The sequence below is a fragment of the Centruroides vittatus genome, unplaced genomic scaffold, assembly GCF_030686945.1.
Source record: "Centruroides vittatus isolate TY-2023 unplaced genomic scaffold, ASM3068694v2 scaffold_1444, whole genome shotgun sequence".
Taxonomy (NCBI): domain Eukaryota; kingdom Metazoa; phylum Arthropoda; class Arachnida; order Scorpiones; family Buthidae; genus Centruroides; species Centruroides vittatus.
In genome coordinates this window covers 2,753,274-2,781,272 of record NW_027122679.1, presented here as the reverse complement: position 1 = coordinate 2,781,272, position 27,999 = coordinate 2,753,274, and the positions used below count along the sequence as shown (strand labels likewise).

General features: G+C 31.7%; 4 protein-coding genes and 1 long non-coding RNA gene across 5 annotated transcripts; 1 reads left to right on the top strand and 4 right to left on the bottom strand.

Moving 5' to 3' along the window:
• Positions 1 to 1,049: 1,049 nt before the first annotated feature.
• On the bottom strand, positions 1,050 to 5,013 carry LOC136987021 (uncharacterized). The gene is made up of 2 exons (XR_010882571.1): positions 4,955 to 5,013; positions 1,050 to 1,198 (listed from the first exon to the last, which is right to left on the bottom strand). It is a non-coding gene; the product is annotated as an uncharacterized lncRNA (long non-coding RNA).
• A 5,604-nt stretch (positions 5,014 to 10,617) lies between these two features.
• LOC136987037 (uncharacterized) lies at positions 10,618 to 13,330 on the top strand. Its single transcript, XM_067284674.1, has 2 exons — positions 10,618 to 10,875; positions 12,180 to 13,330. The coding sequence occupies exons 1-2, from the start codon at positions 10,673 to 10,675 to the stop codon at positions 13,225 to 13,227; spliced, it is 1,251 nt and encodes a 416-aa protein (XP_067140775.1). The 5' UTR covers positions 10,618 to 10,672; the 3' UTR covers positions 13,228 to 13,330.
• A 5,042-nt stretch (positions 13,331 to 18,372) lies between these two features.
• Positions 18,373 to 19,320, bottom strand: LOC136987068 (sulfotransferase 1C3-like). The gene has a single exon (XM_067284705.1). The coding sequence runs from the start codon at positions 19,318 to 19,320 to the stop codon at positions 18,373 to 18,375; it is 948 nt and encodes a 315-aa protein (XP_067140806.1).
• A 1,693-nt stretch (positions 19,321 to 21,013) lies between these two features.
• LOC136987067 (sulfotransferase 1B1-like) lies at positions 21,014 to 21,979 on the bottom strand. Its single transcript, XM_067284704.1, has one exon. The coding sequence runs from the start codon at positions 21,977 to 21,979 to the stop codon at positions 21,014 to 21,016; it is 966 nt and encodes a 321-aa protein (XP_067140805.1).
• A 3,052-nt stretch (positions 21,980 to 25,031) lies between these two features.
• On the bottom strand, positions 25,032 to 27,999 carry LOC136987030 (uncharacterized). The gene is made up of 11 exons (XM_067284666.1): positions 27,795 to 27,999; positions 27,603 to 27,686; positions 27,482 to 27,526; positions 27,380 to 27,397; positions 27,253 to 27,270; positions 27,125 to 27,145; positions 26,942 to 26,962; positions 25,557 to 25,577; positions 25,444 to 25,473; positions 25,309 to 25,359; positions 25,032 to 25,195 (listed from the first exon to the last, which is right to left on the bottom strand). Exons 1-11 carry the CDS (start codon positions 27,861 to 27,863, stop codon positions 25,094 to 25,096), a joined length of 480 nt encoding a protein of 159 aa, XP_067140767.1. The 5' UTR covers positions 27,864 to 27,999; the 3' UTR covers positions 25,032 to 25,093.

Below are 27,999 nucleotides of genomic sequence, written 5' to 3'. Positions count from 1 at the left end.
GACTACACTAAGGATGTACCGATAAGCCAAATGGCCGATTACTGATTAATCGGTCACGCATTATTGGCAGATACTAATTAATCAGCCAATTAGTGTTAATAATTTATTGTATTAACAGATAATTAAATTATGATTATTATTGCATAAAATTATATATTCTTAATAAAAATATAAAATTTCATGCAATAAAAATAATTTTATAACAATTTGTTATAAAAATAATTTTCAATATGAAGCTTTTTTTTTTTTTCTTTTACTGTAGAAGCCAGCAACCGAGAAACCACCTCATCTTCAATAATTCACACAATACAGACTCTGAAGTTATTCTTATCATCAAAAACAAAGAGCAGTAGTTCCTTTAGTGGCATTAATAGGACTAGAAAATTAAATAAAAAAAAGATTTTCAGCATATATAGAAAACAACTCTATGCTTGTCATCTTTATTACATTCAAGATTCAAAATAAAATTTCAAAAAGAAAAAAGAAAAAATATGGTAGAGGAAATAGAAAGATGGACAATTCATAGCTTAGATAATGTTGATAATTCAAAATCTCAAGAATTAAATCCTGAAGCTTCTATTTCTGGAGATGATCAAGATGGGAGGAGGATCTCCAAGTTTTTCTAATTTATTTCATGAATTAGCCTCTGGTAAATGAAAAAATGAATAAGAGCATGTTTTTAAAAAGGAAGAAAATACGAAACAAACGAACAAACGTTTCGATCAAGAATTAGAAAAATATTTACATTTACCTCTTATACAAAGTGACCCATTTTTGTGGTGAAGTTCAAAAGAACTCTTTCCTAATTTTAGCAAAATAGCTATGAAATATCTAAGTGCCCCAGCATCTTTCATTGAAAGTGCAAGAATTTTCAGACACTGGAGGTAAAGGGCGTCGCCAGGGCAGAATGGCAGCTGCTCCTCCTCCTAGAAATTCGAAAAAATTATTTTAAATGCTAAGTTTTAATTTAAAAATAATCTTCTTAGGCTTCTTGTAAGTTAAAAAAAAAATATCTTAATTAAAACATTTCTTTTCTGGTACACAGTAAATGATTAAAACTTTATGAATCGTTTTTATTTTACCTACATACAATTCATATCCTCTATCAATTTACATCATCTTGCCCCCCTGGCCCATTGGCTGGCGTTGTCCTTGACTGGAAGTAACATTTATGAGCCGGCAAGAAACAGGCTATGCCCTGAAAATGATGAAATTCACATGTTTTTGCATCACAATTTAAGGGTTCTAAAGTTTGAATATTTAAATATATAAAACCAATAAAAATTTAAGTTTAAGCTTTAAATAAGAGAGATAGCTTTGAATAGGTTCTATTATTACCTTATAATATGTATTGATAAAAGAAATAACTTAAATTTTTTTTAATATTCAGTTTGTCATGTGATATATAATAAATATATAACAGAAATTTATTAATTTTTATTACTAGCCTTATACGTGACATTCTAACAAAAATATTAAAATGCAAAATTGGCCGATTATTTAAACCAATTGATCAGTGAAATGGCCGATACCAATTAATCGGAGAAATGGCCGATTACCGATTACTTACCAATTAATTGGTGCATCCTTAGACTACACTATTTAAGACAGTCAATACAGATCTATATTTCTAGAGCTACATGGTCGCATAGTACCCGGATCCAATAGGTGCGAGGCCCGATTGAATTTTTTTTGCGGGGCCCCTCAAACTTTAGAATAACAAAATTAATTAACTGTTAATTTACATATTGAAATATGTTTTGGGTTTTTTTTTAATAATAATATACCTAGATATTTATTTTTGTAACATGTACTATTTTTAAATATATAAGATTTTGACGTGGATGCAGGGCCCCTTCAAACGCGGGGCCCGATTGGCACCAATCGCTCCAATCGCGCTTGAAATGCCGGCCCTGGCCACCCTCGCCCGATTATGTGAATCACGAGCAGACTAGATCAACGGCGGGCAACCCGCGGGTCCAGCTACGGCTGGCGAAAAGTTTCTATCCGGCCCGCGAGATCTTTAATAGATTATTAAATTGGAAAAATAACTAATTAATAGTTATTTTTCCAATTCTTTGTAATTTTCGAAAACGATAAGAGAAATAAATGTAGTAATTAACTTTTTATTTATTTATTTCATATTTGCAGACTAAAAAAATTACGAGTCACAAGAAGGCGTCAATTAACTACTCACGGACGCGGAAAAAAACGTAAAATTTATTCTGGCCCGTGTTATAAAAAGGGTTGCCCACCCTAGACTAGATTTATAACAACCCAACCGATAGGAGTTTACTGGCACGTTTTTATCGATAGTTCTGTATAGTTGACAGGAGTTTAAAAAAACTCCATTAAAATATTTTGATATATTTATTCCTGCGTTTATTCCGCTTCTCCCATCTTATATTACTTACGGATTTCAATGTTAAACCGGTGAATATTACGATTTAGTATGTCCCATCTGTAAGGGGATGCAGAAAAAACATGTACAATTCTAGTACAGTGTTAAAAAATTAACTGTTACTTTGGCAGCATCATTTACAACCAAATTTAATGAATGAGACAGTACAGTACATACAATGGTACAAAAAAAAAGCTCTAGAATTTATTTTCCTTAAATTTACGATTTATATATCCGTTGTCATAAAAAATTTGTCTTTCCACTGTTTTTCCGAAGACTGCAGATATTCAGGTACAAAGTAACTGGTTTCGACTTATTTCTACTTAAGAAGTGACTAAATAATTAAGAGATTAGGGAATGGGGACATAAATAAAACCCTGTTGAAAGAGCCAGAATTTTACTTCAACAAAAGCTTAACAGAACCAATCACTGGCTCAGTACAGTGGGAAACTGATTTCCGTGTACACCTGGTATTAAAACGAATTAGTTAGAAAACGAATGACTATTAAGTTTAACATAGTTAGATTTTTACAGCTACGGTGAGAAACGTTTAAAATTTACAACAGCCCTGTGGCGTCCTTTGAGATATACTAGTGATGCGACAAAAGAGGCATTCTGACATCGACCGGTATCGGCACCCTCGGGATTTGGCACGCACACACTCACTACACACCTACCTGGACCGGCACTAGTTCCATCCATTAGCTACTCGTATCAAGATATTTGACTAAGTGGATTGTTTTAAGATTTAAAAAGTAAAGAATATTTTATGTTATTTTTTATGTACGTTTCTTTACAAAGCTATATTTTAATTATAATTTTCTTTAAAAGTATATTAATACAATCGAACAATACATTGTACCAGGTATGTATATCCATCGCACATTTTATTTCACCGAGTAAGTTTTTATAATTTATTTTTAATTTTAGCCCTTATATCGTGGCTAGCGATTCAGGAATGTAATTGTGATATTAAAAATACATTTAGAGAAGTCTACAGTTTTTACTGGCTTATCGAACAAATGAATACGAATGGACCCTAGACCAGTGATTCGTAACAGGGGGCCGCGGTCCCTGGGGGTCCATAAGAAGTTTGCCGGGCTGCCAAATTATGCAAAATTTCCTTCGGAATAAAGAAAATTGATGTATAATCCGAATATCGTATTGAAAAGTGAAATAAGAAAGATAAAGTTTTCCTATTTAGTTTTTATTTATTTATTTTGTATTTCTTCCTACATACAACTTTGTTAGTACAGAAGAAATAAATGTAAATATGCTACTTACACCGCAGTATTTGCTTCTTTTATTCCAAAGCAATTTTAAGAAACTATTAATGCTTGGAATTTTAAAAATAATTAGGAAAAATAGTAGGCTTTGAAAATTTAAATATTTTTGCAAAAGTTATGCAAAATCCTTACGACAAGTGGGCGTTTTAGTTTTAGTTTAGTTTTAGCATCGACATTGGATCGATTTATCGACATGTTTCTTATTTTATTTTCTGTTAAAAATTAATGAGTTTTCGTGTTTTTGTGAAGTTTGAATGTTATTTAAATAGATAATGAAATAATAAAGTTATGATTTACATTTATTATATAAAAAATAAAGCAATAATAAAAAAATCAATTTATTATAGATAAATTATCAAATTATAAATTATTTATTAAAAATGGGGTCACAAAAAATTATGAAATATTTGGTGGACCGCGAGTATAAAAAGGTTAAGAACCACTGCCCTAGACCATCACTGACGAGCAATTAATTGATTGCCCCTGGAAGTCGGCTTCTTACAGGAACACAGCTTCCCTGCCATCAAATGTCACGGCACGCCACTGGTTACCATACTTTTTTAATGCTCTCATGAAGATGGCACCATAGTTGCTAGTACTGCCATCTTTGCGGTAAAGTCTGCAAACCATGACGTCGGACTAGTCCTCTCCAGTAGGGTTAAACACGCGATACAAGAGCGGAGAGAGCGACGCAACTTCCGATCATCGCGCGATTGCTGGGAAAAAGTGATAACTTTTTTATTTTTCTCCTCCAGTCCAAAAGTAGGCTATCGTTGAACTCGTCTCAGTCCCCTGAGTTCAGATATATACTCAAAGATCCGAAATTCCATAGGTGGTAATCTATAGTATCCCCATATTTTGTTTATACCATATTTTATCGCTAATTTCCAACAAATTATAAGTGTTTTGGAAATATTCGAGTGAAATTAGTATAGATTTGATTAATTTTATGAAAGAAAACCTGTCAAATTGCCGCCGTACCCCCTAAACTGCACAAGTGCCAGAAAGGGATGAAAATATAGGCTATATTTTAATTCCCTTTACGTATCGATATATTCCTACTTTATAATGTATCGTGCTTAGAAGAGGGCTGCTGTTTACGTCATTAGATACGTCATTAGATACGTCATTATATCATTTTGACCCTACGATATCGTCTGGCTAAAAAATGTAATTCTATTAGGACACAGAGTATGGCGGCTAATGTCGTTTTTTCCCTCTTTCGTCTACATCCAAAATAACCAAGCTTAATTAAACTAACGCTTACCTTCGGTCCAGGTGAAATAATCTTCGTTCCTTCTCCGAACAGAAAATCGTCGTCCAAACTCTTCGACCGCCGACATTTTTTCCCGCGCGCAGCCGTGTAGTACCGCAGAAGACGTCAAACTCCGATAATAAACTTACGTTTATTTTTGCTTTTTTTATTATTTAATTACATAAATAATATAAAGAGTTATTTCGATAAATAATATTCCTATCTTGTTCAATAAAATTAGGTTGTCTTTTTTATCGCCGCCTGGATATGTAAATTAGCCGCGGCCACGTGGTTTCTGTTTACCTCGCACCGTGTCACGTGGTCTCTGTCGCCGTTCCGTCTAAGTAGTTAAATTGTAATAAAATCTTTAGACTTTCGTTCAAACTTTGTTTATTTTCGAGAGGAAAGCTCTATCTTACGTTGGATTCGACTCGTATATTGTTTTTGGAGGACTTTTCGAATTTTTCGTGTAATTCCTTTTGGATGTACTCCGTTCACCGGGATTTATTATAATTACCGAAAATGAAATACAAATTCTGTCTAAAGACTGTCGATATATACAGAAACTTCTCGACGTGGGATATTTGGCTTATGCGATGACCGATGCCAGTGAAACTGAAGAGCGTAGAACGACTAATGGGAATTCGAACATCTCCGTTCAACGGGAGAAGGATTAGGATTAGAATAGAAGTTTTATAATAAAACTAGTAGATAAGCCCGGCGTTACTCGGGCACAAAGTAACGATAGCAAAGATTAATATTATTACATTATAGCCGATCTTACCCGTTTTCACCGGGTGCAAGAATTAGGTTAACCCTATTCCGAAACTAATTACAGAATTTTTAGATATTTGCTTACCACACCGGAATAACGATAACTAAGATTCACTGCAACCACTAACCGGTGCGTAGTACCACCAAGTAATGAATAACGAAACCATTCTGAGTTCTTCTTCGGGTTTACTTAATTCTAAAAATAAGCTGGATCTTCCAGAGTCATTCATAAATATGAATTCGAACATAAATTCGAAGATTAAGACGAAGAGTCCGAATAAAGCGAACATATATGAATGCACTCCCCGTGTCAACTTTGAATACGATGGAGCACTAAATATCGTTGAAGGGTCTAAAAATATGTTCTATTTCTCACAAAAATGCAAAAAAAATGGCATCTAAAATAGTACAGTTTAAGCCGAGTTTTTTAGGATAAGCCTTAATCATCTCCCTCCCCAGCGGGGAGGGGAGAATTTCGAAAAATCCCTTCTTAGTTACGTTCTCGTGACGTACAGTACCTTAACTGAGTACCAAATTTCAACTTTCAACTTTTAACCGTTTGGGCTCTGTGCTTATTATTACTATCATTATTATCAACCCATCTCGATTATAAAATTAGAACCGAGATATAAACTACTCTCGCCAAAATATATCGGCAACATACTTGTACCCAACTTATACAAAGAGTGTAAAGAAACAAAAAATATAATTAAAACATGCAAGGACAAAATTCATACTTTACAATATTAAATACACAGAAGCAATCACAAAACCTTTGTGTCTTCTTTTCACGTCCTTTTCACACACTCGGGAAATAACTGTCTTTACGGCGGAGTCGACCTTCTTTTGTAGGCTGCTCTTCCGCCTCAATATGTAAAACACGGTTAAAAATTAATTTAATGATTGTGCCGAAAGCCTTGGGGATATTTTTAATCGTGTTTTACATATTGAGGCGGAAGAGCAGCCTACAAAAGAAGGTCGACTCCGCCGTAAAGAAGTTATTTCCCGAGTGTGTGAAAAGGACGTGAAAAGAAGACACAAAGGTTTTGTGATTGCTTCTGTGTATTTAATATTGTAAAGTGTAAAGAAAAATTGAAAGTTATGATCGATACAGTGAAACGTGTATCCTTAACTACCGATATGTGGACTTTCATAAATAATCAGTCATATTTAACTGTAATGTGCCTTTTTTTTTTTTTTTTTTTTTTGATATACTTACATGGTGTGTACTTGAAACGACGATAGTGGCTACTGCTCGTACATCAGAGAATATAGCAAGTTTGTTGAAAGAAGTCTTTTTGAAACGGTCTTTAGAAGGTAAAATCGTATAACTACCGATAATGCAGCCAACATGTTAGGTGCTTGCAGCATATTAAAAATCGGGAATCTATCTTGCAGTGGCGTGCCGTGACATTTGATGATAGGGAAGCTGATGCTGAAGCTGGCTCCCAACGAATGGCTAATGAATGGAATCGGAGACGGTCCAGGTAGGTGTGTGCGTGCCAAATCCCGAGGGTGCCGATACCGGTCAATGTCAAATGCCTCTTTTGTCGCATCACTAGTATATCTCAAAGGACGCCACAGGGCTGTTGTAAATTTTAAACGTTTCTCACCATAGATGTAAATATGTTAAACTTAATAGTCATTTTTTTCTAACTACTGTAATTCGTTTTAGTACCAGGTGTACACGGAAATCAGTTCCCCACTGTACTGAGCTAGTGATTGGTTCGGTTAAGCTTTTGTTTAAGTAAAATTCTGGCTTTTTCGGCAAGATTTTATTTATGTCCCCATTCCTTAATCTCTTAATTATTTAACTACTTCTTAGCAGAAATAAGTCGAAACCAGTTACTTTGTACTGTACCTGAATATCTGTAGTCTTGGGAAAACATTGGAAAGACAAATTTTTATGACAATTGATATATAAATCATAAATTTAAGGAAACTAAATTCTAGAGTTTTTTTTTTTGTACCATTGTGTGTCATTCATTAAATTTGGTTGTAAACGATGCTGCCAAAGTAACAGTTAATTTTTTAACACTGTACTAGAATTGTACACGTTTTTTCTGCATCCCCTTACAGATGGGACATACTAAATCGTAATATCACCGGTTTAACATCGAAATCCGTAAGTAATATAAGATGGGAGAGCAGGATAAACGCAGAATAAAAATATCAAATATTTTAATGGATTTTTTTTAAACTCCTGTCAACTATACAGAACTATCATAAAAATAAGCCAGTAAATTCCTATCGGTTGGGTTAAGTTATAAATCTAGTCTAGAGTGGGCAATCTTTTTTATAACGTGGGCCAGAATAAATTTTACGTTTTTTCCGCGAGCCGTAGTAATTAATTGACGCCTTCTTGTGACTCGTAATTTTTTTAGTCTGCAAATATGAAATAAATAAATAAAAAGTTCATTACTACATTTATTTCTCTTATAGTTTTCGAAAATTACAAAGAATTGGAAAAATTTTAATAATCTATTAAAGATCTCGCGGGCCGGATAGAAACTTTTCGCAGCCGTAGCTGGCCCGCGGGCCGGGGGTTGCCCGCCGTTGATCTAGTCTACTCATGATTCACATAATCGGGCGAGGGTGGCCGAATATCTAGCAGGCGACTAACAGCCCACAACCGCTCCGGGATATAAAATTGGACGCTTTACGCGTGTGTTGCTTCTAGCAGCTAAACCGTGACGTTGGTGCTCTGTAAAGCGCATGCGCCAATGCCTATAATCTGGCTGATCGGAAACTGACCCGGTTTCGACATTCCTTCCGCCACCGAATTATTCGAATATACAATAGCAATCTTATCGTTTTTTTCACATGTAGTATAGAAATTTGTAAAAGATACATAATGCAGTTATAATAAAATATTAATTTTAATTAATTCAAAGTACGTTAAAATATGAAAATTTATATTTTATAAAATACAAGGGAAGGTCATTGGAAGGTGGAAGCGGCGCTTCCATCGCTTCCAATGACGGCACGCCACTGCTACCTTGTTTTGCCCACGGCTTAAACCTCGTTGTTCGAGATGCTGTAGAAGGAGAAGAAGAATTGATAAGAATAAAGAAAAAATGTAAAGAAATTGTAACTCACTTTAAAACCTCAACCGAAGCATCTGACAAACTCCAACATATCCAATCCGAACAAGGAAAAACGCCTAAAAGAGTAACTCGTTGTAATAGTTACCTAAATATGCTAAGAAGATTATTAGGATGGAAAGATTATATAGGACTAGCTCTTATTGCATTACCAATATCTCCCTTGCCACTCACAGCCGAAGAAATTGTAGTTTTACAAGAAACTTGTAATTGTTTGAAACCCTTCCGGTATATCGAACAACCTATCGAGTCTTCGGATTCCGACCCGCTTCAATTTCGGCTCAACAACGGTCGATCATCTGAAAACAATTTATCACAAATATGGTTGTATTTGTGGTTCCTCTGTCAGCTCCGTGCGAGCCTTCTCCACAGCCAGAGACATTATCTCTGAGAAGAGAAGCCGAATAAAGCCGAGAAATGTAGACGGAGATTTTCGAGGAAAAACCATGTAATAAGTCATCTTCGCTTTCACACAGGGCAAAAGACATGAAAATTGTCTTGAAAATTCAGTTTAAATTGTCACAGGAAACACCTTTGGAATATTTATTCGTAAAACTCTTTTTCAAATCTTGAAAAAATAATTTTGTAATAGAATTCTTACAATATTCATTTTATCCAACGTTGTTTCAAACTGTCTATTTCGATTTAAATATTTGTTCTATGTAATTTATGAAAATAAAGTGTTATCGAATTGTACGATTGAGTTTTCTTATTGTAATTAAGGAATAAAGAAGGTTCGTAAGAAGAATGCAAAATGATGACAGTCATCATTGAATAACTAATGACTGAGAAGTTTTGAATTACCCTGTGAATCGTTGAATGCAAAGTTTGACCTATATTTGATCCTCAACGTTATAATCTGGAAAATACTCAGAGAATGACATTGCATTATGAATCAACAATATAAACACTAATAATATCGTTCCTTTAAATTTAAAATGTTCCATTTCTCCTCTTGAATACTATGAAAGATCTTATGGTAGAGATGGGTTTATAAAATATTGTAAATGCTAATAACGAATAAAATTTTTATTAAGTCTGGCCACATTCCAGATAAGATACGTGGTCCTCTCCCTCTCCCCACTCACTCGAGCCTCAACCACCAAAATTCAATAGCACAATTCCCCTTATATACAAGTTACTGTACTAAATTTCGTTTCTTAACCTTTACCCAGCTTGATATGTTAAGATATAGATGCCAACACACACACACACACACATTTTAACAGTGGCAGAAGCAAAAGCAACAATTAAAATAATGTGGCGAGGACCACAGATTGAATAAGTGGAAAATGAAGAAATTCATCTGGAGCAGAGCCGCTCTGTGATTTTGTACTCCAGCTGAAAACCGAATTGAATCTTCGAAATTCTGAGCTGTGCTCGGCTCATTGGTACAGCTGTATGAAGGACGATCAAGACACAATAGTTTTCCACTTAGGATTTACAGCTCACAGCGTAATATCATAATTTAAGGCAAGACTTGAAGCAACGATATAATATACAAGGTATTTCCAAAAAGTTTCTATCCGTTTATGTGGAAAGTATTAAGAAATGTATAAATTATTAAATTAAAAAAAATTTATAGAAGAAAAATCATAAAAGCTCTTTTTATAACGATAAGTTTGCTAAATTATATTCTTTATAAACGATAAGAATATTTTGTAAAAGTTAAAACTTTTAAATGATGTGAATGAGCTCATTTGCATATAAACTGTATTATCAACAACTTAGTCGTTTCTTCTGTAGTGTGAGGAAATTGTTCGATGTTTATGGTTAAACGAAACCATAGAGTGACAATTTTCGTTATTATTCCTACGAATTTCCAACAATCTTACTGTTAGAGTGAAGGAACATGTCAAACGTAGAAGTTCAAGAACGATTCAACCTCGAGGAAATAATGTTAATGAACGAGAATGGAGAATCTGTGGTCGTGTCACGAACATCCTTGATACAAAAGGGAGGATTGCTAAAACACTTCGTAATTGTACGTCCTAATAAAAGAAATTTCATTCTCAGACTACCTCTGAGGTTGGAAATACTCGAGCAATTTGCCAGGTTTGTACGAATGTATTTTTAGGAAACTTACTTAATTGGGCATGAAAATATTTGTATAAATGTTGGTGCGAGTATGTAAACTAATGTGTTATCGACGTTTTATTTTTCTACTTGAGGATAGATCAAAACTTTCTTTACATAAAAATATTTACACTGGTGCCGTGTACTGTACTTCCACAATACTCATTTCGATAAACTTAAAATAGCAAACACGCATAATTTAAGATAAATAACACAATTAAATGTTTTTATAAGTTAGAACACGAAAACGATAAATAAAATGCGTAAATAATGTATAATGAAATGAAAATTGTATTAAAACGCCATACAAACAGTAAATAAACCAACAACTAGTTACTCGTATTTCCCGGCAACATTTAACATACGGGGAGTTATCTGTTATCGTAATTAAATACATAAAATGTTTTTAAAATAAAATATTATAAAATGGCAAAAAGCTTTATTTTAAGGGATAGGATGGGTTTTATAAAAAAAATTGTAACTGCTAATAACGAATGAAATCATTATTAAGTCTGACCCTAAACGAGATACACACGACCCCCATTATCTCCCTACCCCCTGGACCTTTAACTATCAAAATTTAATACTGAAAATCCCCCTATTAAACAAACCTCTTAGCAAAATTTCAGAAATTTTCAACGAAAAACAAAGGAGTTATTAAGCTTCAAACAGTGAACAAAATCCCCATACACTAACGTCCTTCTATACATACATAAATTACCCCGAATTTTTTGCATTTCTCGACGTTTGAAGGTGTCCTGAACCCAGAAATGTAAAAATGTTGGGGGAGGGTATTGTTTTGATTGATCACCTTACTTTCCCTTTTATATATATCTTTAAATCATTCACTTCCATTTCTGTCTTAATGCCATGCAGAATGGCACGACTGGTTACAGATGTGACATTTAACGAATTGTATAAGTATAGCTTAATGGCTGAAGGTATTTTACCGATTATTTGGATTTATTTAAACATTAAAATATAAGATCTTTTTTTTTTAATTAAACCAGTCGTTAACAATCTATCTTAAAAGTAATTTTGCTTTTCTTTAAATTAAAATAGACTGAAATCTCTTAATTTAGACAGTTGTGTCGTTAGAATATACAACTTCGTGCTTTTGCTTTACAATATAATAGTTTATAGTACGCTTTTACGTGTCTGTGATTGAAGTTGATGTGTTTATCGAGAATATACATAAAATAACGTATATTTATATAACTTAAACTATTTAAATTTATTTTATTTGCTTTACATAACGTTTCTGTAATGTATTCTTGTTTCAGATTTTTGCAGAACGAAACTATGGCGTTTATTTCTGCAGATAACTGTTTTCAAATGTATTTAATCAGCAGACGTTATTTTATCGGACAATTGGAAAAAATATGCTTCGATTATCTCAGAGTGTCGATTCGCGATAGAAACGTTTGTCGTATCCACGATTTGTCTTGCAGACACTACGAAAAGCGATTGCAGTATCATTGTTGGGATGGATTCAATTGGTCTGATAGAAACTTATTCGACACCTACGACTTCCGATCGTGTGAAGAAACTACACTCTTCAAGTTGTTGACGTGTCCCGTCTACCACAAACTGCAGGAATCCGACTTGTTGCTTGGTCTTCGGGTGTGGGTCGATCGAAAATTCACTGAATTACGAAAAATAAATGACAACGTATCGAGAAGAGATGTTATGAAACCTTTCCTCCCGTTGATTAGATTTTCAATTGTAGAATCGCGGCTAATAAAGAAGGCTTGTAATAAAATTCAAAATGTTTACCTTTCGAGAAGAGAAATTCGATCCATTAAAAAATATCGTACTCAGAAAAATGTAGCAACCCTTCCGGCAACGATATCTGGTAATGTTAAACGGCGAAATATTGAGGATTATTCTTCGTTAATTGCGTTAAAAAGGGTGAAACCTCGAAATTCGAACACTAATAAGGTGATGAACGACAACTTTCGGTTCACCGCTGACATTTGGGTACCAGAAAACTGCGTTGCGAAGAAGATTGAACTGCCAATAACCCATCTTAATCCCGAAGAAATAGAGGTTCTTGTCGGTGTGAAGTCGACATATAATCAAGACTTTTTATACGAAAGAAGCATTTGCGACGAAGAGGGAAGTGTGCATTTAGAAAACTTGAAACTTTTGCCGAAGCGCAGCTTTCGTATATTTTCAGTTAAGGTACCTAAAGAAGAAATTAGGTCGAACTTTATCACGGTTAATAAACGTACGCGCCAATACGCGCCGATCTACGAGTTTTGCGATGAAGCTACAAGATTCGAAGAGGAGAAGACGAAATTTTCTTGTAAAATTTTCTTTATTTACTGAAATTTGTGGAAATGTTTCTGATTTGAATATTTCACCTATGTTATTTAACACGGGAAACTTTTCCTTTGCTTTCCAGAAAGTTTGTAAAATGACGTCAGTGGATTTTTAAAGGATACCACAAATTTTATTTTATTAGTTGGATTTTGATAATTTGATTTAAAGATCGATGATTAAGCAGGTTTAATAATGAATTAAATACAATACTCTTTGTTATCCGTCGTACCGGTACATTGGACTGCTGGGTGTAGGATTACGGCAATTGTCGAATTACTGGATTTTGTATGTACGTAAGTACTGTACAGTTGATAAAATAAACTTGGTTTATAGGTTATCTTACTGTTTTAATCACCATTATATCTGTTTTGCCGTCTCCACAGGCAATAAACAACTAGCGACTGACTATATACACGTACTATACATTAATCTTTCTTTGTCGCATACATGGACAAGGGGTAACACGAAATTTCATGTGCACCTGCAAAGTGTGGGATTACTGGTGAGTCCGGTCCAGTAATCCCATACACAGTATATATTTACGTATACAGCATTGAGACACTACAGTACACGTAAATATATTTTCTTGTGAAATATTAGCTGCACCGCTTAATTTACACTGTAATTTGTTAATGTGATGATATTAGGTCCGATAATTGTCCAAATTTTCAAAAAGAATACAAAAAAAGTGGCACCGTTTGATGATAATTTATTCTCTTGTAAACGTAGTATTTTCATGCGGTTTAAGCAACATAATTATTCATTTAAAATATGTAATTTGTACTAAATTCTCAATTATTATAAAATATTGATTGAATGACTGAAAGTTTTCGATCCATAAACAATATATTATAACAGAATAATTCTGTTCAATAAGTGACGTTATGTTGTCATAACCTGTCAGAAAAAAAATTTACCAGAAACACAGTGTATAGGGTGGTACTGATCCAAGAACAATGCTTTAATGTTGTAATTACAAATACTATTAAACCATTGAAAAACTCAAACTTCTTTAATGAAGATTACCAGATTACAGTAAAAAACATATATTATATTTACCAGTGGCGTGCCGTGACATTTAATGATAGGGAAGTTGTGTTTCTGTAAGAAGCAGACTTTCAGGGGCAATCAATTAATTGCGCGTCAGGGCCCGTTCGTATTCGTTTGTTCGATAAGCTAGTAAAAACCGTATACTTCTTTAAATGTATTTTTAATAGATTATCCGACGTACTTAATAAATAAGAAAGTTCAATATAATTACCTCCGTTATTAGATTCAATAAATTCCCTACGCCCTCTAAATGCCAATTCTCGCTTTGAGAAAAAACATATAACATCTATTAATTTAGATATATCTATTAATCGTAATTATCTCGTTATAATTTTCAATATTTATTTTATATTGTCTATCAATGTTAAATTCTATTCCGCTTTGATTTCCGAATTGCTTCAATTTTACGAAAGAATCGTCATTCGTCATAAATTTTATCGTCAAAATGTCGAAATTTTTTGTTTACGTATTTATATTTAATTTAGGCATTGGTCTTTCTCTTTTAATAATGTTTTCTTTTTCATTATACGGTCTCGAGCCAAAACTCTTTTAAATAAATTTTTGAATCACTAGCCACGATATAAGGGCTAAAATTAAAATTATCAGAAAAACTTACTTGGTAAAACAAAATGTGTGAAGAATATACATACCTAGTTCAAAAAATTCTTCAATTGTATGAATATACTTTTAATGAAACTTATAATTAAATATAACTTTGTGAAGAAACGTACATAAAAATAACAAAATATTCTTTACTTTTTAAATCTTAAGACAATCCACTTACGTTAGTGAAATACTGTAGCTCCCTACGAGTGGCTAATGAATGGAATCGGAGACGGTCCAGGTAGGTTTGTCCGTACCAAATCCCGAGGGTGCCGATACCGGTCGATGTCAAATGCCTCTTTTGTCGCGTCACTAGTATATATCAAAGGACGCGACAGGGTTGTTGTAGATTTTAAACGTTTCTCACCATAGCTGTAAAAATCTAAATATGTTAAACTTAACAGATTGTCCGTCGTTCGTTTTCTAACTAATTCGTTTTAGGATCGAGTGTTCGCGGAAATTTCCAAAATTTACAACTTTTCGGTCACTCTCATTGAACTGGAAAAATTTCTGTCTTTATTACATCTAATATTACGAAAAGATCAGACCCCACTGTACTCGGCAAGAGATTTGTTCGGTTAAGCTTCTGTTTAAGTAAAATTTCGGCTCTTTCATCGGGGTTTTATTTATGTTTCTAATTCCCTAATCGCTTAATTATTTAACTACTTCTTAAATAGAAATAAGTCGAAACCGGTTACTTTGTACTCGAATATCTGTAGTCTTGGGAAAGAAGCGGAAAGAAATTTTTATGACAACCGATACATAAATCGTAAATTTAAGGAAAATAAATTCTAGAGCTTTTTTTGTACCTTGTACGTCTCATTCATTAAATTTGGTTGTAAATGATGCAACCGAAGTAACAGTTAATTTTTTATCACTGTACTAGAATTGTATACGTTTTTTCTGCATCCCCTTACAGATGGGCCATACTAAATCGTAATATCACCGGTTTAACATTGAAATCCGTAAGTAATATAAGATGGGAGAGCAGAATAAACGCGGAATAAATGTATCAAATAATTTAATGGATTTTTTTAAAACTCCTGTCAACTATACAGAACTATCATAAAAACATGCCAGTAAATTCCTATCGGTTGGGTTAAGTTATAAATCTAGTCTACGGTGGGCAACCTTTTTTATAACGTGGGCCAGAATAAATTTTATGTTTTTTTTTTTCCGCGGGCCGTAGTAGTTAATTGACGCTTTCTTGTGACTCGTAATTTTTTTAGTCTGCAAATATGAAATAAATAAATAAAAAGTTAATTACTACATTTATTTCTCTTATCGTTTTCGAAAATTACAAAGAATTGGAAAAATAACTGTTAATTAGTTATTTTTCCAATTTAATAATCTATTAAAGATCTCGCGGGCCGGATAGAAACTTTTCGCCAGCCGTAGCTGGCCCGCGGGCCGGGGGTTGCCCGCCGTTGATCTAGTCTGCTCGTGATTCGCATAATCGGGCGAGGGTGGCCGAATATCTAGCAGGCGACTAACAGCCCACAACCGCTCCGGGATATAAAGTAGGACTCTTTATGCGTGTGTCGCTTCTACCAGCTAAATCGGGTGAGGTTGGTGCTCTGTAAACCGCGTGTGACAATGCCTATATAATCTGGCTGATTGGAAACTGACCCGGTTTCGACACTCCTTCCGCTACCGAATTATTCGAATATACAATAGCAATCTTATCGTTTTTTTCACATGTAGTATAGAAATTTGTAAAAGATACATAATGCAGTTATAATAAAATATTAATTTTAATTAATTCAAAGCACGTTAAAATATGAAAATTTATATTTTATAAAATACAAGGGAAGGTCATTGGAAGGTGGAATCGGCGCTTCCATCGCTTCCAATAACGGCACGCCACTGATATTTACCATATGCAGTTTTCACCCTTTCTATCAGATTTTACAAACTGAAGCAAATACATCGTCAGTGTTTAGGCAGTTTTATCCACAAATTTAAAATTCAACAAATATTATAACTAGAGATATAATTTAAAACAAAGCAACGACGTATCGACATTTATTTGTGACATTTACAGTAATTTACACATTTATTTTCATGATCATCAGCAATAAGCGAGGTTGAGGTCGAAGTTTTAAACGCGAAAACGTGTACGTCGGACGTTCGTCGCCGCTTTCTTGTAAGCCTAGAAGTTTGACAATGACGTTTGGAACGTGGAGCATGATTCCACTAACTTTCCAAAGGCCATTGTCAAACTTCTAGGCTTACAAGAAAGCCCGACGTACAAGTTTTCGCGTTTAAAACTTCGGCTTCAACCTCGCTATTGAAGTCATTTAGCTCTTCTGGTTTTCTTAGCCCAAAAACGGAAGAATCTTACCCCTTCTGCTGACGAAATTTTACAATTCGGTGCCTAACACCAAATCATCTAAAACGAAATTAGATTTGAAAAATCCAGTTAATTGAGATTTAAAAAAACCAAAAAAAAAAAAAAAAAAAAAAACAGAGCCAGATTCTCTCTACAAACACGTATACATTATTCACAAAGAAATCAATATGGCGACGGTATCGTCTCCAGACATTGTATTTACAGAAAAGGGTATTTTAAAATTAAAAAAAACAACATTAGTTTTGCAGAAAAGTTTGATACAATGCTTTGTGTTACAGTTTTTGATAAGACAGTAGCGATTATTAGAAATTATGCTATTCACCCTTTCGACTATACCTAACTCGTGGCTGATTTCTCGATTCTATTAATTTCTTGGACTCCTGGTCTAGAACATTAGAGCAATATAAATACGCTCGTCTAATGGGTGGACGAAAAACAGACAGTTTGTATTCATACGGGTCGTTCGAGTTAGTCGGAATGTACGTTGGTTTAATGTAGATAATAAAAAATAACTGAAAACCTTAAGCACTTTGAATAGAGATTAAATCAATTTTAATAATTTTTATTATTTCTATGTAATATTTAGTGTATAAAAATATGTACATTTTCTTCGAAATTTAATAAGATGTAATTTCTAACTATATTTCATTGAAAATTATAATATAAATTTGCGATTTATCATACGTTATACTTATTTTGACAAATTTTATTAATAGTATTAACACGTAAAAACACGTAAACAGATAATGAAAATCTTCTTTACTCGCCACGTCCAATCACCAGGAACAAACTATTCTCCACAGCAGAGACGACCTTTCTTTAGAGGCTACGCCTCTGCCAAATTATGTAAAACAGTCTAAAATGTCCACAGGTGACAATCCCTTCACGATTAAAAATATAAGATTTCTTTGTAAAATAGGGCTGGCGGAAATACAGTACTAACACGTAAAAACACGTAAAGAAGATTTTCATTATCTGTTTACGTGTTTTTACGTGTTAATACTGTATTTCCGCCAGCCCTATTTTACAAAGAAATCTTATTAAATTATATAAGATTATTATTATTATTAGAGATTAATAATAATAAACTTCTTAATAGAAATTAAAAATTTATTTTATAAATTCAATGTCTTAAAATTACATATTTAATTATTTTCAAAAATGTCTTTCCACAAATTCATGACGTCGCTGTCTTTTGTTCGTTCCTCAATTTTTTCATTTAACAATCGTAATTGCTCTTCATTAAAGTAATTTTTCCAATCGCCGACAATTCCTTTTCTAACGAGAGTCCCGCTTTCTGTATCTTTTCCTTTTTTATTTAAACTTTGTACAAGTTTTATCATCCCTGGAGGTAGATCTTTGTTTTCTAGCCACGTTTTGTCTTTTCCAAATAACACATCAACGTTCTTGTCGCTGCTTTCCTTCATATAATCGAAACTGCTGTAACGAATAACATTTTCTAATACTGTTGGATCATTCAAAATACTTTTTTCGTATTCTTCTCCCACGAATTTGGCTATTTTCAATATTTCCCCCTTAATATCTTTCTTGAGATCTTCGTACGTTACAAAATGAACGTTGTTGTCATTTTTATGTTCGTACCAGCCAAGAAGGTGATCGAAATAATCGCCGTATGGTAAATTACCTTGGAGAAATGCTTCGAGAAATTCTTGAAAACTTAATTCGACCGTAGGAAATGGATGGTATTTTATATAATGATAAAACGAAACACAACAGTCTCTAGGGTTTCTGGTAATGTAAATATATTTAGAATCTGGAGAAAAAGGAATAGCAGAAAATGGTAAATGTGTTTTCATGACTTGTGGTTTTGTCATTTCTAGGTATTCTCTTCCCATCACTTCTATAAACGGATAACCTAACAGGAAATCTAACGGATCCTCAGATGGTTGACCTTTACGAAGGATTAACGCGACTATATGATGCATCCAAGTTGTTCCACATTTCGGATAACTAACGAGAAATAAATTTCCAGGTTTCGCTTTATAATTCATTCCAGATAAAAACGCTTCTTCCAAATGATGCAGCGGCATACGTGCTCCACCAACCTCCTTATACAGTTTCATCTTTTCCATTACTATAAGTTAGTTATAGCATATTACATTAAACAAGTATTAAAACTGAATAAATATTTACTACATTTAATTTGAAGTGTTGTACTTACTGCTTTCTCGTACGCTAGTTATATCCAATGTTCACATATAGAAAGTTTAACCGAGAGTTAAGCATCAGTAATTAACGTCATTAACGAACTTTAGAAGTAAAGGTATGATTAGATAATGTGCATGCTGATCATTAGTCGAAAGCTGTATAATAAAATTGATAAATAAATTTTGATTAAGTAAGCACATACATATATATATATATAATATACACCTATATTAAATACAGAAACAGTAAAAACCTGTCTAAAACGGAACCTGAATTAAACGGAAAATATTACTAAGAGAGAAGCGATTTTCTACGTTAAATTGTACTATAAGCTGTTAAACTTCTTTTCTTTCAATATATTAAAAAGTGTATAGGATGACACAAAGACAAAAACAATTACACCTCACATCTCAAATCTGCATTGGCACATTCGTACATCACTAGGCTCGATAGATTTTATTGTGAAACCCCAAATTTTATTGCATTTATTTTATTTATTGCACATTTTATTCCAACTTGTATTCAACGGAACCCTAAGTTTCTGCGAATACAAGTTGGGAACTCGTGTCATAGAGTAAATGCCTGCTTGTAAGTTTAGATATAAAATAGTCGATATCGTTAGCTTCTATTATTTCTCGGGAATGTTTTCAAAAACACAAAATCATTTTCTTAAAGCCTTATCGTTTATTAAGGTCATTTTATAACAAATCTATGCTGAATATATCCTTTGCATATAAATTTATAAAATAGAACGAATCAGACAAGTTTTTCTTACAAATAAAATTTTCAGAACAATATATGATCTGTTATTTAAATGTATATTATATTTATTTAATTTCCTCATCACGTCATTTTGAATTTGCATAAAGAAATTTACAAAAATTTCTTACGGCGATAATTGAAAACGATCGCTTCTTAAAATAATAAGAACCAAAATGATTAAATTTAACCTTGTTTTACTTCTGATAATTAGGCGAGGCAAACATGATAATGTTTATCTCTAGACATTAACAAGTTGAATATATCAAAGGGTAGTTTTTTATATCGTAACTGTAACGATAGATAAGTTGATGACATTTAATATGCTTTGTTTAATCATTGTATACCTGAGTTTAACGCGATTACAGCTTTATAAAGAGTTTTAAAATTTATACGCCCTTTTTCATAAAAATATGGAGAAAAAAGGTTTCGTAAAGAGAAAAAGGTATAAATACATTTATTCGAACATCTTCCGACTATAACAAAACTTATCTTCGAGAATGCAAACAGTTGAAAATGTTTTAGAACCACAATCTTAAAAATTGAAATTAACTGATGAACTGTTTTTCACGTCATATTTTATAGGTAAAAGTAACTTTTGGGACAAAAGTCAAGGCTAAATGGCCATAATAGTCTCCTTTCCTCGAGGCCTGTTATTATATCGATTACGGCTGGGTTTCTGATAAAGGACGTACGATCGCACCTAGATGTAGAAACTCAGTATTGCAATTACAAGAAGTTACAAAAGCTAAACTTGTTACTTTAGTAAATGTTGACAAAATCGTCTGTCTCAAACGACTTACGGAAACTGTAAGACTCAATCCATGCTGATTTGATTAACAATAAACAAGCAATTATTTATTTTGACATCGTTACAATGCCGTTATGCAATTTTTGGATATTAACCCATAAATTCATGATATCGGTGCCACCGAATTTATTATTAATTTTATCTTGCAATCTCTTTAATTGATTTTCGTTAAAATAATGACTCCACTCATTAACAACGCCTTTCCTGATAAAAGACGATTGTGTTTCTTCATCCCCCGGCTGACTCAAAATTTTCATGGTTTTTACTAGACCAGAAGGTAAATTCTCATTATGAAAAATTTGATGACCTTTGAAGAAGTTGATCATTATGATATCGACGTGTTCCTTCATGTATTCAAAACTGCTATAGTAAACGATATTTTCCATTATTTTCGGATCTTCTACAATGGATTTTTCGTATTCTTCACCCATAAACTTGGCAATTTTAAATATTTCTTCTGTAATATTTTTTCTTAGCTTTTCGTAAGTTACAAAATAGACATTTTTATCATTCCTGTGTTTGTGCCATTCATAAAGATGTTCAAAATAATCTCCAACTCCCACTTCACCGTCTATAAATCTATCAAAGAAGTCGTCAAAACTTAGCTCATTATCTGACGTGATGAATTTTATAAAGTGATAGAAGGAAACGCAACAGTCTTTTGGATTTCTGGCTACATAAATATATTTTGCTTGTACAGAAAATGGCGTAACACAAAATGGAAAATGAGTTTTCATAACTTTAGGTTTTGCAGTTTCAATATATTCTCTTCCAACAGTTTCTATAAATGGACAACTTAAGATAAAATCGTAAGGATCTAAAAAAACTCGACCCTTTCGCAGAATCAGCAGGACTATTTGATGCATCCAAGTAGTACCACACTTAGGATAAGTGACTATAAACAAGTCTCCGGGTGTTGCTTTATAATTCATAGCCGATCGGATAACGTCTTTAGAAAATTTAGCTGGCATCCGAATTCCATCAACATCTTGATAAAACTTTCTTTTTTCCATTTCTACAAATAGAAATTTTTCATATTAGCATAAACAATTTTTATGTTATTAATTATGTAAAAAGGATTACTTTGAGAGTAGATGTGAGAAGTAAAAATAAATTGTTAATGCCAATCTCACTCGAAATATGCTACGTGTTTCCTTCATCTCTTCACTCCTTGATCATTAATCATTAAAATTTAACAGTTTGCAATGCTCGGAGCAAAAGTTGATATTATTAAAAATATCTAATTTTAACGAGCAATTGTTTATTGTGACATAGTCACAATGCCGGGTTGCAATTTTTAATTATATTTTTAATTTATCTAATTTAAAATATACGCTCTCCACCTGAAATTAGTAGTGGCTTGCCCCTGTACATCATACTTTCCTGTTAGCAATAGAATCGTGTAGGTCATCCAACACCTTTCGGGGATGGGGAATTTCGTATTGAAAAAGTAATAAATACCAATTTTTTATTTACAATAACTGATAATTTGTTAGCCTTTCTCTGATTTGTTTATGTCCTTGATTTACTCGAAGTTTTTTCGCTGTTTTCCCGAACTTGGGAGAGAAGTTGCTCCTCTTGCTCCTTAAGTCGTACGTCAATGTAGCAATTAGATAATTATAATTTTATTTCTTTTATCTATTTTTTTCCTATTTTTAAAACTTATTTATGCATCATAATCTAATATCTTTAATTATAAACGAACCCTGAACGTTTACTATTCCAGACAAGGGATCGAACGTTTTTCAACTGCGAGAAAATATGGATTAAAATATTCAAAAATCGAATAAGAATCCTTCGTGTCAATAATTGTCACCTTTCCCGATATATAGAATAGAAGATACAAAATTCTTTAATTCCACTAAATGACTTTTTCTGTCCCCTTTAATATTTTCTGCCCCTATATTTAGACGGATACATCAAATGTCTCTATTAGTGTTTTAAACGTACTTACCAACCACTTTATACAGAACTTACAACTATCGTTTCAAACGAGTGAATTTATCATGAACAGATTCTGTGTTATCAATGACGTTTAATAAGTTTAACAAACAATCAGATTTATTATCTGTATTCTGTTTTATTTTGTTTCTACGTAAAATATTTTTTAATCATAAGTTAGGGATATAAATTGCGACATTCACATTTATATGAAATTAATGAATATTTTTAAATAGAATCAACAGATGGAGCTAGCATCTTTACGCCATTTTGTAATCCTGGTACAATTCACTCTATTGTACTGTACCTAATACTTTGACACACCTAAATAAGAAATTTCATTTTTTTTCTTCTTCTTTTTAATACGCCCGGGAATGGAGGCATTTCCGGGCATTCGATTCGATTTACACATCTTCAGCAATGCATAATGTCAGAAAATCGAGGACCCCCTGTGTATATATATAAGAAAATGTGTGGTTAAAGTATTATAGAGTATTTTAATTATATAATTTCTGATACTTCCTATATTTATTATTATTTACAATTTCTTTATCTTCAGTAGATTTTTTAAATCTGATTTATCATTTACAATTTAGTATTTATTTGATTAAGCTATAATACAGGATATCAATATCGTATCAATAGCTACAGTAGGTTGCATAACGTATAATTCAGATATAATATGATAAAAGCTATACAGTAATTTACAATAAATTATATTGTTACATTATTTAAAATAAAAATTTTGGGCTAAGTTTTTCGATTTTCTTTCAGTTTTACTTTTCCGGTTCTGTTACATATAACTGAGGGAAAGAATGACGATCAGTCGGATTCGGGTGTTTGGGGGGCAAGATTTAGTTCACCCTGTTTGAAGCTTAATAACTCCTGTGCTTTTTGTCAAATATTTATGAAATTTCGCAGAGAGATTTGTGTTTTAGGGGGATTGATCTTATTAAATTTTAGTGGTTAAAGGTCGACCGGGTGGAGAGATAAAGGATGTGTTATAACTTCAGTAGGATCGGACTTAATGACGATTTTACTCGTTATTAGCATTTACAATTATTTATAAACTCCATCTCAACTCTTAAAATTAACCTTTTTTTCCATTTTTAATAATAAAATATGACAACAGATGGTACCACACAAAATTTTAAGGGTTGCCGCGAGAGTTAAGTAACTCGTTGCTGGATTTTTTTGATAAATATATTGCTTAAAATTTTAAAATGTTTACTATGAACTAACGAAAAGACAGGAAAAATTTATTGTTGTAACATTATTTAAATAATTAAAAGTTAATTAAAACAAAACATAATGATATCGATTATATTAAATTATCAATGTCAGTTTCATAACGCTGTTATCAATTTATCTGAGTTATCATTATGCTTAACTATTGATGATAAAACCACGTGTGGTCTGGCTGTTTTTTTTTTTTTTTTTTAGTTTTCTTCGGTATAATACCTAAATAGGAGTCACGTGTCTAAAAGTTCTATCGGGAGGACCCTTCTTTGGCAGATTACCCTCGTGTCGCGTTGTCTCATCGCTTAGATTCGAATGCTTGAACGACACTCGGTTAACCTACATGTATTTAATAATAACTATTCAGTTAATATTTTGATTCCTGTCTGAATTTTGTATATCTATTAATTGGTTCTTATAATTGTCTAATTTTAAACGTAAATATATGATTCGAGCAGTGTTTTTCTACTGTGTAAGCCTTTTATATTTCGTCTTGTATTCGAAGACGAAGATGGCTGACAAATGTGGTAAAACATTTATTAATTTTTCGCTGGATTAAAGGTTAATTAATGTAAATACTAATGCCCAGAATATAGACATAAAATTTATCAAAATTTAAGTATTTATAAGGTAAATTAAACAGATATTTTTTCTGTTATGACACAGTAAATTAAATGCAGGCAGTCATAAAACCCCAAGTATTTTTTTAGGGGTCGACTGTCACGAATACATAGAGCCCGTCCCCTAACAAAAGTCGCTTCTACTTGTGGGCCTGGTCGAACCCATAATGACAGAAAGGCCTTCTTAGTGCCCACAGGGCGAAAAGAATCAACGAAACTATAAAAAAAGACTATCTTCTTTAAATAAAGAAATTACTCATTAATATTTAATAAATAAAATATTTTATTGTTATATAAATAATGTAGATTTCTACACGAGATATTTACTTAAGGATGGATTAAAATTTTAGTTGTGGTGCTCCAACGTGTGACGTTCCCAGATTTCTCGTGATAATTCTTGCACGGTTTCCTTTCAATAATCTTACTCCACTGAAAAATGTTTTAAAAATAAATATTAATTAATCTACATATAAACTTAAGCTAATAAAATAAATTACTTTTTTTCTGTCACTATTAAATTAAATTAACAAAATAAATATTACCAGTCTCAGTAAGACGTTATGATAATTGCCACACTGCTTTGGTGTTTTGAACTGAAAAATGATTACAAAGAAAAATAAATAAATTTTTGATCCAATTCTTTGAATTGTCAATATTAATTTATCAATAATACTTACTGTTTTCTTTAAAAGCTTCTGATGAAGTGCCTAGAAACAAATCATTATTAATGTCATTACGTTTAAAAGTCTTTTTAACAGATATACGATATTAAATGTAATTCAATACCTACCATTTGTTGTTTCTTGATACACTAAAATAAAAAATAAATAAATAAATATTATAAGTACTTTCATACAATTTATTAAACATATTAAAAACAATTATAGTTTTGTTTAAATTATTTATATATTAATTAATTTTTTATCATACTTTTTTCAGTTTTTCTACTTTAAGTCTTAAAAATACTTTACTATTATCATTAATTTTTATGTTCCTTTAGACCCTATATTAAGGGCTTATTAAATTTATAACTTAATAAGTTAATTATCAATCTAAGTTAATAATTTATAAGCTTTTATCGCTTCATTTTTATTGCAGAAAACTAAAGTTGAGAGTTATTATTTCCTTTATAAATAGATTGTATCTCTTAAACTAGAGATTATTATTTGTTTATATATTAAACACGGTAATTTTCAATTAATTAGCGAAGGTAGGAAGGGAATTTTGAAGCTAAAAGATAGGAAACAATCTTGTGAGACAGTGTTTCCAAGTAGGACCAATAGGGAGAATACAAACATACGGGATGCCTCATATTTCTAAAATTATCGGAATCATATTAATTTTTATTTGTTCTTTTATAGATAAAGCGTAGTACTAATTAAGGAGGAACCAATTCAAGTTATTTAAGTCAGCGAGAAGTGTTTAAACAGACAGCATCCGGTCTAGTGTGTGCGATTGGTCACAAGCCTGGATGCAGATTGTCAAATTCTTCGTCTCCATTATCAAAATAACTTCGTCCTTCCTTAATCGCACCATGCTTTACACGTAAAAGAATGAATAAGCATCAACATAATTCTTATATTTGAATAAAGGATATAAATATTGAAAAATAATGTTACCGGAGTATCGATTTAATACCGGACACTCGGTACAATAATTATTGCTGATAGATAACGGAAGGAGATATTGTGTATTCTTGTCCCAATTTAAAATAATAATATTAAATTATATAAATATTTTGTTTTGGAAATTATCACCAAACAAAAACAACAATAGATGAATAGAAATTACAATAACATAGTATTATAATTTCTATTAATACGTAGTATAGTATTATAAGTAAAATGCATTTTTTGCCTATTAAAACAGCTAAAATATTCACAATACAAATAATAGAATGGGAAGGCGATTAAGGCGTCAAATTACACCTCTAGGAGAACCAAAAATCATATAAATATATAATCTATATAAAATCTATAGTATTTGTATAGCTATAATACTCTGCAAATGGGATTAGAAATGCTTTTGTTACTAATAATATTTAAACAAAACTACTGATATTGTTAATAACACTTTTTAAAATGTCATTAATTATAACTTATATTAAAAAATTGATTAATTTATAATTTAATTTAATACAATTTTAAGTAATTAAAAGAAAAACAATTAATTTACCTGTTGAGTATGTTGAACACACTACAAAAATGAAAGATAAAAAAACTTTTAAAACTTATTAAAGGTAATAAATTTTTAAAATATTAATTTTACTTATTGTTAAAATGTAAAATGTTACATAAATTAAGTAATTAATCAAATTTGATTTTTGTAATAAATAAATTTTATTAAATAAAAGCTTACTTTTTCATCCCCCTGACATTCCTATAAAATTAAAATGAATTATATTTAATTATAAGCTAATAAAGAAAAATGTGATTTAAAATTAAAATTTTAATGTAAAAGTATAATTTATTAGACTTTTTACTTACTGAAAATATGACTTTATTCTAAAAATGGAAGAAGAAATAAAAATTTGATAAATTCTCTTATAATTACATTAAATATTTAATAAAAATTTATTCTTTAAACAAATATATTATACAAAACAATACTTACTCTTAATATCTTCTCGTCCTAGAATTTAAATTAAATAAGAAAAAATAATTAAATTATTAATATTTTTACTTGAAAAAACAATAATAATAAAATAATACTCACATCTTTATACTGAAACATCTTTCTAACGAAACATTGCTTAAAACCCTAAAAATATTTTAAAAAATCACATTAAAATTAATAATTAATATTAACTATTATTATAATAAAATATTATAATTACATTATTAAAATTTCCTTTATGCAAGTTCTGTTCACAGCAATTAATTATAAAGTTTTTTTTCACGTCCCAATTGATAGGTTTTGCCTGGAGATGGAAAGTTACAGCTAAGTTACTACTGGAAATTACTTATAAATTATTTTATATATATTATTTTATCGTTAATTATAATGTAAAATGTTATTTAAAACTTACGGAATTAACCACAGTCCACAGCATAAGGCATAAGTAAAATGTAGTAGACAGGATTGTCTGTAGAGCCATTGTCTTCTGCAACAGATGAAACTTCACAATTATGAATTATTTTAAGTGTCAATTGCTTATTTATAGTAGCGAACATGCGCGTTACGATTTATTTAACTGGTTTTTTTGCTAATCTTTTACGTTACTCATTACTCAT